This window comes from Crocuta crocuta, unplaced genomic scaffold, assembly GCF_008692635.1.
Source record: "Crocuta crocuta isolate KB4526 unplaced genomic scaffold, BGI_CrCroc_1.0 scaffold114, whole genome shotgun sequence".
Lineage (NCBI taxonomy): Eukaryota > Metazoa > Chordata > Mammalia > Carnivora > Hyaenidae > Crocuta > Crocuta crocuta.
Genome location: NW_027530000.1, coordinates 201,751 through 210,756, shown reverse-complemented (window position 1 = coordinate 210,756; position 9,006 = coordinate 201,751). Strand labels below are relative to the sequence as shown.

At 61.6% G+C, this 9,006-nt stretch overlaps 1 protein-coding gene across 1 annotated transcript in view; it reads right to left on the bottom strand.

Annotated features, from left to right (window-relative positions):
* The window catches only part of ULK1 (unc-51 like autophagy activating kinase 1), a 34,084-nt gene extending 27,277 nt beyond the window's left edge, over positions 1 to 6,807 (bottom strand). Inside the window, exons 1-4 of the mRNA XM_077763605.1 lie at positions 6,802 to 6,807; positions 5,970 to 6,047; positions 4,066 to 4,227; positions 3,744 to 3,901 (exon numbers count right to left, since the gene is read on the bottom strand). Of these exons, the coding sequence (XP_077619731.1) occupies positions 3,744 to 3,901; positions 4,066 to 4,227; positions 5,970 to 6,047; positions 6,802 to 6,807 (404 nt within the window). The remainder of the gene's footprint in view (positions 1 to 3,743; positions 3,902 to 4,065; positions 4,228 to 5,969; positions 6,048 to 6,801) is intronic.
* Between the last annotated feature and the right edge of the window lie 2,199 nt (positions 6,808 to 9,006).

Here is a 9,006-nt window from a genome sequence, read left to right as displayed (position 1 = left end):
GGGCCCCACCGCCAGATTCCTCCCAGGCCAGGCCGCCGCCCCCTCCCGCCGCCCCTCCCCACCTGCTTCCTGCCCCAGCCCGGCTCCCCCCGGGGCCCCCCACGGCCTCGCTGCCTTCGCGCCCCGACTGTGGGGGGCACCCGGAGGCAGGTGGGGGTCCTGTGAACAGTCTAGTCTCAATGGGTTGCTGAATTCACAGATTTTCATAGAACACACGGAATAAGTCCAGGCTGAGGATGAACACAAAGTGCGATCCACCCGGTGGTACATCTGAGGGTGGCTTGGACTTTCTGGAAAGAACGTGTGGGGACAGATGTTTGTGAGATGTTGGCGTCCTTCGATGCCGGAAGGTCAAAGGTAACATGCTGCACAGCCCGTCGCGTGGCCTGCATGGAAAGGGCAAGCGCAGAGACAGATTGGTGGCTGCCAGGGCCCAGAGCACGATGCCAGGGAGGAGGGACTGCTGACGGGCCCAGGGCTCTATTTTGGGGTGGGGAGAATGTTCTGGAGCCAGAACAGACGCGGTGGGTGCACAACGGCGGACGTGCTCACTGCTGCAGAGCTGCTCCCGGGTTCAGTGAGCGGGTGGTATTGTACCACGGGAACCACTCCCCAAAAACTCAGACCTGTCTCGAGCGAGGGTCTGGCTCTGGGGGAGGTGCTCTGAGGAGCAGGCTCTGTTCTGCCACCCTCCCCATTTCACAGGTGAGAACATCGAGGCCTGACTGGCCCAGAGTCTCCTGCTAGTGCGTGAGCTCAGATGTGAGCATCTGTGTGCCATGGGGTGGGTGCTACCCAGCACTGATGTCAGAGGCCCCAGCTTCTTTTTTTAAATTTTATTTATTTATTCTGAGAGAGAGAGAGAGAGCGCGCGCGCGTCTGCGCGCGAGTGCATACGCGGGGGAGGGGCAGAGAGAGAGAGGGAGACACAGGATCTGAAGCAGCTCCAGACTCCTAGCTGTCAGCACAGAGCCCGACGCGGGGCTTGAACACATGAATCATGAGATCATGACCTAAGCCGAAGTTGGACGCTTAACCCACTGGACCACCCGAGGTGCCCCTCCAGACTCTTTTCTTAAAGTTCATTTATTTAGTGTGTGTGTGTGTGTGTGTGTGAGAGAGAGACAGAGACAGAGACAGAGAGACAGAGGGAAGGAGCAGAGAGAGAGAGGGAGAGACAGAATCCCAAGCAGCTGTCTCAAGAAGCCGGATGTGGGGCTCAATCTCACAACCATGAGATCACGACCTGAGCTGAAATCGAGTCAGACGCTTTACTGACTGAGGCGCCCAGGTGCCCCTCATCCATTTCCTTTTAACCACAGGGGCGCCTGGGCGGCTCAGTCTGTTAAGTGTCTGATTCTTGATCTTGCTCAGGTCGTGCTCTCACGGTTCCTTTGTGCCTGGCGCCTTTCATGCAGCGTCAGCTGTCGGGCTTTGTCTGCCCCGGAGCTGGGTTGGGCCTCATCCCTGTTTCCTGCTGAATAATATTCCCCTTTGCGGGCAGACCCTTGGTTTTCAACTGTCAGTCGATGGATACTTGTTTTCTCTCCCTCTGGCCGTGATGAGAAATTTCAGCTGAGGAAGTCCCAGCCGTCTGAGGAAAGGGGACCTGGCCAGGGCAGCCCAAAGTGCCCGTGAGCAGCGGCAAAGCGAGTGGGCAGAGGGACCCACGGGGCGAGGCAGACCAGGCCCGGGAGGCAACCGAGGGGAAGCCCAGCCTCGTCCCGGCCCCTGGGCTTCCCGCCAGCCCCAGGCGTGGCCCTCTGTCCTTAGGTGGGGACCCAGCCTGTCAGGGGATGGTGATTTGTGCCCCCAGAGGGGCCTCCGCTTGGGCAGCCCCTGCTCGGGGTGTCTGGGCTGTTCCCTGCTGGTCCCAGGCAGTGCTGACAGTCCAGCAACCCCCCAGCCCCTGGCCACGGCCATGGCCACGGATGCTTCCCGTGGGGTGCCAGCTCCACCCTTCCTGCTGCCCACCCGGGAGTCCTTGACCCACCCTTTCGAGCACATCTGGAAATCCTGTCAGCTCTATATTCAGAACAGATCCAGGATCGGGCCATTTCTCGCCCCCACGAGAGCGTCCCTAACAAGTTACCACAAACTGGAGGCTTGAGAAGGAAGCCTCCTCTCACGGCCGGGAGGCCACGGCCCAGGATCAAGGTGTGGCAGGGCTGTGCACCTCCCGAGCTTCTGGGGGCGCCCGGTGACCCTTTCCTGTGGCTGCGCCCCCACCTCTGCCTCTGTCTTCACGTGGCTGCCCTGTGTCTGTGTCTCTCCCCTTCTTGTGAGAACACCGACCGATTTAGAACCACCTCCCTTGAACTTGACCGCATCAGAACCAGCGCAGCTGAAAAACCTTACTTCTAAATAAGGCCACATTCTTGGGGCGTCTGGGTGGCTCAGTTGGTTGAACATCCGACTTCGGCTCAGGTCATGACCTCACGGTTCGTGGGTTCGAGCCCCGCGTTCGGCTCTGTGCTGACAGCTCGGAGCCTGGAGCCCGTTTCAGACTCTGTGTCTCCCTCTCTCTCTGACCCTCCCCTGCTCGCTCGCTTGCTCTCTCTCTCAGAAATAAATAAAAAATTTAAAAATAAATAAATAAGGCCACATTCTGAGTTTGCAGGTTGACATGAATCTCGGAGGACACTATTCAGCCCAGCGCAAGACCTAACCCAGGTGGGAGACGGGCATACAGTTCTTTAAAAACCCCAGAAGTCCCACGTCACCCTGAGTAGGAGCCACTGGACACCATGTCCTTCCCTCCTCCGGCTTTGGCGCTCTTCCTGAACGCACGGGGCATTCTCCTGCCCCAGAGCCTTTGCACTAACTTTCACTCTGCCAGGAGGGGCCTGTCCTCCCCCAGCTCCCCCCTAGGCCCTGGTCTCCCCCTTCAGACTGTGAGGCCCCCTTTGTCCCAGGGCACTTTTCGCCAACTAACAGACCTTATGTTTTACTTGTTATGGCGTCTATCGTGTGTCTCCCTCACGGGAACGGGAACCCCAAGATGTAAGGATTTTCCAGAAGCTACATTGGCACCTGGCCCTCAGGAAGCCATGGGGGCATATTTGTATGGTCACGTGCGCTGTCCCTGTCTAACGTCCCAGACCCGATGCGGTAACCACCACCATCACCCTATACCAGTCGGCGTCCCGCGGGGAACGGAGCCCCGCTCCAGAGGCTTCACTGCACATTAGGGAAGGGGCTATGCGCAGGGCGCTGGGGCCTCACAAGGCCTGCAGGGCGGGGCGGGGCACCGGACAGGAGCCCTGCTTATACACAGCAGTGCTGGGAGGGCAGCGGAGGTGGGGACTAGGGACCCTCTGGCCCGGGCCTCTGCTTGGCCGAACCCAGGAGAAGCCTCCAGGAACCTGAGCCTGACCCCCATTCCCAGGTGTGGACAGAGATGGTACCGGACACCTGCCTCGGTGGGGGGAGAACGGGGCTCTGGGCGGAGCCGGGGCTCGGACAGACGCCTTGGGGCCCTGGTCCAAGCCCCCCATCACTGAGCCTCCAGGCTTGGGAGAAGGATCCGGAGTCCAGCCTTCAGACACGGAAGGGCAAGGCTCTCCCGCGGGAGTCCTGGATGGGAGCTGAGCTGCGAACGGACGCACCTGCCCCACCCATCCTCCTCCTCAGGCCCGGAACCCACCCTCCCGACCTTCCTGTAACCAGGCGTGAGCCCTTGGGCGACTTGCTTTTATCCTTTCAAACTGTTTTTTTCTCTGTAAAATGGGGCCATAGTCTACCGGGGTGCTTGCAGCTTCCAGGTGCTGGGCGCCCGGTGGGCGCGGGCCTCCGCCCTCCCGGGATCAGGGCCCGGAACCAGGTCGGGCCCACGAGCCGTCAGGAGAAGCGGTGCTTTAGCCTCCTGAACGGAGGAGCTCAGGACCGCTGGCTCTGGTATCTGAGCCGGCCAGACACCCGTGGGGGGCCCCGCGCCCCGGGGAGCCCCCTCGGCCACCCTGCAGTGACCTCACAGCAGGAGCAAGAAGTAAAGCGAGGCAAGGTTTTGAGTCGCTGCGCTCTGGGGAGCTGTTTGTTACTCCGCGCGGCCCGGCCTGTCCTGACTGCCTGGGGGTCGAGGAGCTGAGTGTCGGGCACGCTGAGGTCGGCGCCCAGCATACCCGGCAGGTGATTCAGGGCGTCAGGCGGCCGTCCAGCCCGACGTCTGTGCCTGACGTGGCCACTCCGCTCCGTCGTGAGCTGGCGCCTGCGGCCCTCGGGACTCGGCTGAGGNTCCCCCGGTCGCCCCCTGCAGGCGGTCCTGCGAGAATCTCCCTTGGGGCCCGGGCGCCTCTTGGGCCTAAGCCCAGACGTCCCTCCGCCCACCAGAGCCAGTCGGTGCCCGCTGTGTGACACCCGCCTCCTTTACCTGCAGGACGTGTCAGGGGATGGTGGGCCCCAGCCTGTCACCACGTTCAAGGGCGGGGAAAAGGAGGCTATCACAGATTAAAATATCGTAGACTGGCAGGCCCATCCCCCACCTGTTGGGATGGGCACTGGGTGCTCCATGTCAGGGCTGAGCCTCTAAATTCTATTCCTGGAATCATTACTACACTGTAGGTTAACTAACTTGGTTGTAAATTAAAAAAAAAAAAAGATTTACAAACATAAACATGTGGTCCTGGACTCGGTCTTTGGTTGAACAAACCCGCTGTGAAGACATTTGGAGGACAGCACAGGTCACAGTCTGGGGGTTCATGAGCTGGAGCCCCATGCTGGGCTCTGACAGCTCCGGGCCTGGAGCTGCTTCGGATTCTGTGTCTCCCTCTCTCTCTCCTCCCCTGCTTGTGCGCTCTCTCTCTCTCTCTCTCTCTCAAAAATAAACAAGTAGAGGTTAAAAAAGGAAAGAAAGTATAAAGTATTAAAAATAACCATAACCAACAAATATGTTGAAATACATGCAGTAGAAATAGATACAAATTGTGACAAAATACCGTGTGGGGGGGTGGGGACAGGAGTACAGGGGCTTTCGCGCGCATCGAAAATAAGTTTTTAGCTTAAAATAGATTTTTGTGACTACGAGGTGTCCTGGGTAAGTCTGAAGGTAACCACAAAAACCCCTATGGAAAGAGGGCTCAAAGCGCATCAATACCTCAGAGCCACACACGCAGTGAGGCGGCGGGAGAGGAAAACAGGGAGGAGCGGAATGTGAGCAGCCGCGTCCGTGTCAGCGGCCCCTGCGTGTAACGGAGCTACGATCCCATAAATGTAAATGGCTTCAAGGTGTCAGTGGAGCCAGAGAGAGGCCGGCCGGCCGCAAACCCAGCCCCTGTCCTGGCGGCGTGCAGGGAGGTCTCCGGGGTTTGAGGGCGCGTGGCCCAAGGCCCGGCCGGAATTGCTCCCACTCGGCTGAGCGGCCTCACCACACTCACGTAAGTTGTTCGTGATGATCGTGATGGAGTGGACCCTCCTTCTATTTGTCCATCTCAGCATTCTTTCTAAGTTTATTTATTTATTTTGAGAGAGGGAGAGAGAAAGAGAGAGAACACAAGCAGGGGAGGGGCGGAGAGAGAGGGGGAGAGAATCCCAAGCAGGCTCCGCGACCCCAGCACAGAGCCCGACGCGGGGCTCGAACCCACAAGCCCTGAGATCATGACCTGAGCCGCAGCCGGACGCCTAACCGACTGAGCCCCCCAGGCGCCCCCAAGAGTGTATTTTAATTTTCTTCTCAGCTTTCTAACATGTGCCCAGTTTCCTCCTTGAGCGAAATCTTTAACACCTCTTCGTTTTTACAGCTCTGTGAGTCACGACTGTCCCTGCCGTGGCCTCTTGTAAGAGAGCACGTGGGGTGTTCCGCTGCGCGCTCCTCTGGGCACAGGTGGGGCGAGCCCCCTCGGGGCTGGCACAGGGCTGTCTCCCAGCTGGTCCCCGACCCGCTGTCCACTGTGATGACGCGCCCGGGGCTGGTCCTGGACTTGACTCGCCATTCACATCAGGCGGCTACAAAACGCTCTCGCTCGTTTCCTCACTCGCGTTTCTCTGGACACAGCTGGGGTGGCTGCGGGGTACCGGCCGTTGCAGGATGTGGGACTTATGTCCCCCAAGGGCTGCAGAGGGTTACACGCCCAACAGGGCCCCCCCGACCCCCTCCTGCCCCAACACTGGCCCCCGAGAGCCCTTGACTCGGGACACATGCTGGTTCCAAAGAGCACGTCTCTGCCGCCTCCCGTGGTGGCTTGTCAGCTGGGCACCACTTGTCTCCTTTTCTGTGACGTGCCCACTGTGTCCCTGCCGGCTGGGTCAGGATGGAGGAGGAGCCGCCCATGGGGATCGCCTGGAACAGCACCTGGAAAGGAGTGGGTGCTCTGCAAACAGCTGGGTGGTGAACGCACGAGTGGAGGTGTGTCTGCCCGATGCATGCAACCGATACTTGTTGAGGCCCCAGGACCTTTGCTCAGCACTGGGCGGGAGGAGAGGAAAGCTGAAGGGACCCCGGGCTGCCAGACGTCTGCAGCCTGGGGAGGGCAATGCCAGCGTGGAGGTCACCGCCCCCCCGGGTCTTCTTGTCCTGCCCAGAGTGGGGGCCCAGAAGCCACTCACAGTGGCCCTGTGATGTGCCTTTGGAAGAGGAGACTGGACATCAGAGCTCCTATTTGAGGTGTCTCGGAGGCGACGGCCCCTGTGCTGTGCCGAGTGTCCCCTTGCTGGGGGCTCGGCCACCTTGGACCGTGTGCTTGCGTTATTCTGACCGTGGCACCCGGGGAAGATGGTCCGAAGTCGTCCCTGCACCCGGTTTCACCCACCAACCGAGCGTAGGGCTGCACGAGACAAAATGAGCATCCGGACCAGAGAGCTGCTTACCGACATGCTCTGCTCTCCAAGCCCCCAAACGCGTTCTCCGACCTCCCCCCCCAAGAAAGCGCACTTTTTATCTCCCGTCTGGTTCCGCCGCTGACAAGTGAGAACTCTGACACATGGTCCAGATCAATCTGCCGGAGCCGTGATTTCCCTGGGGGGTGTGGTGGCCGAGTCCCCCATGCAGCCCCAGCGCAGCCACGCTGCCGAGACAGCCCCGGACGACCCAGGGACAGGACCCACCTGCTCCCCCCTACCCCTCCCTGGACCAGTGGCCTGCGTAGGGCCGCAGAGAGTGAGCGAGCCGCAGAAGCCACGTTACATGCATTCATGCTTTTGATCAACAGATGCTGGTCCAGGAGGGGGGTGGGGGCTGGGATTCCTCTGCTCCAGCCTGGAGGTCGCGGTGGGGAGCCCCCACCCCCACCCCAGGCACAGCCGCTGGGGCAGCAGATGCGGCGGGGGTGGAGGGTTTCACCGGAGCGGATGTTTCCTCATCCAGCCCAGCCCGCGTGGAGCCGGGGTGTGTGACCATATGACAAGTCCCTCCAGGCTCCCCCGAGCGAGGCCAGCCGTCCACCCCTGTGCACGATCCCCCAGGGGAGGGGAACTGGAGTCTCCACAAGAATGTGTGCGGAATGTTCACGTCCACGGCCACTCGCTCTCCGTGCCCAAAGGCGGGACCCCCCCCCCCACCATCGCTGTCCACGGATGAACAAAATGTGGCCGAGGCCTACAGGGAACGGGGAGTGAAGCTCTGCTCCCGCCGCAACCCCGGGAACTTGGGGACACATCACGTGGCAGGAGCAGACACGGCTGGAGCGGGCAGGGACCCCGGGACCCAAGGGGACGGTGGCCCAGGACTGGGTCAGGACAGCTGCCCACGGCTAAGAAGGCAGAGCAGATGCAAAGGGGGCCTGGCCAGACGCGCCCTCCGTCAAGGACACCACCCTGCTCCCAGCCTGGCTGTTTGAGGGGTGGGAGGGGAGGGCCCAGGGGCGGAGCGACGCGTGGGGGTGGGGCAGCGGGAGGCCGGTCCCCAGGGAGGGCAGAGTCCAGGCTGAGCAGGTTGGCAGGGATTGCATCAGGGTCCACGTCGCCGCAGCCTGGAGCTCCCGGGGCCATCCTGGGTGATGTAACCCTGGCCACCTCCCGGCGGCGGTGAGGGGCGGCCCCAGGGCCGCAATCCCAGCACACAAGGACATCCGTGCAGCTCTCAGCCTCAGCGGCCGGTGCAGACCCCTGGGGGCCCTGTTCCCCCTGGGACGCACCCCGTGCCTGGTTCTGGCACACGGCCAGCACACTGTCCCCTTTGCAGCGTGTTCAGTGTCCCCAGGCCACAGCCGGCCTGGGACGCGCAGATGTGCACAGATCACCCCGCTTTCCTACACCTGCGGGAGCAGGAGAGGCGAGCCTCACGATAAATCCCCGCCCGTGCCCCCCGCTGGGAAAGCAGGTGCGTTGCCGCCTCCACACCCCTTCTCACCTCAGTGCATCATCACGTCATCACCGTGTCCCAGGAAAGCCTGCCAGCAGGCGGCCGTGGGGGGCCGTGTGCTCCTGAGCTCGGTCCCCTCCCTGCTCTCCCTGTGCTGCTCCCGAAGTCGCTGTGTTACCTTCCGAACGACGGCTGTCTCCCCCCCCACCAGCACCCCGCACCACCCCGACGCAAGGTGCAGACCTCTCCCGGCCGCAATCGACACACAGGTTTAACACAGTGACGCCTGGGCCGCCCAGCGTATCTGAAGCCCACTTTCCCTCCCTGGACGACAGAGCACATGATTAATTCATTAAGTTGAAGCCACGGCCCAGCCGGGCGGGAAGAGGGACCCCTGCATGCGCTGAGTCGGCCGGCGGTACCTGTCATTCGTACATTCACTCAACAAACTCTGGTGACCCTGGCGCTGCTTTGGGCGCGGGGCCACGGCGTGGGGGAGACAGGCCGAGTGGTCGGGGTCTAGTAGGAAGACAGACAAGCGGCCAGCCCCAGGTGGGACGCCCTGGGAGGGGGTCAGAGGGACGTGACTACGCAGGTGACGTCACAGAGTTGCACACAGAAGGCCAAGGCAGGAGCTGGCCTGCTGGTCTGGGGTGAGGCTGGAGCAGCCCGGGAAGGGAAGGGGACGCTGAGGACAGAGCCACCGTGAGGACCCCGGGGGGCGGGGGCCTGGTCTGGTGGGTGTTCCACAGGCCCCTGTGGCTGCCATGTGA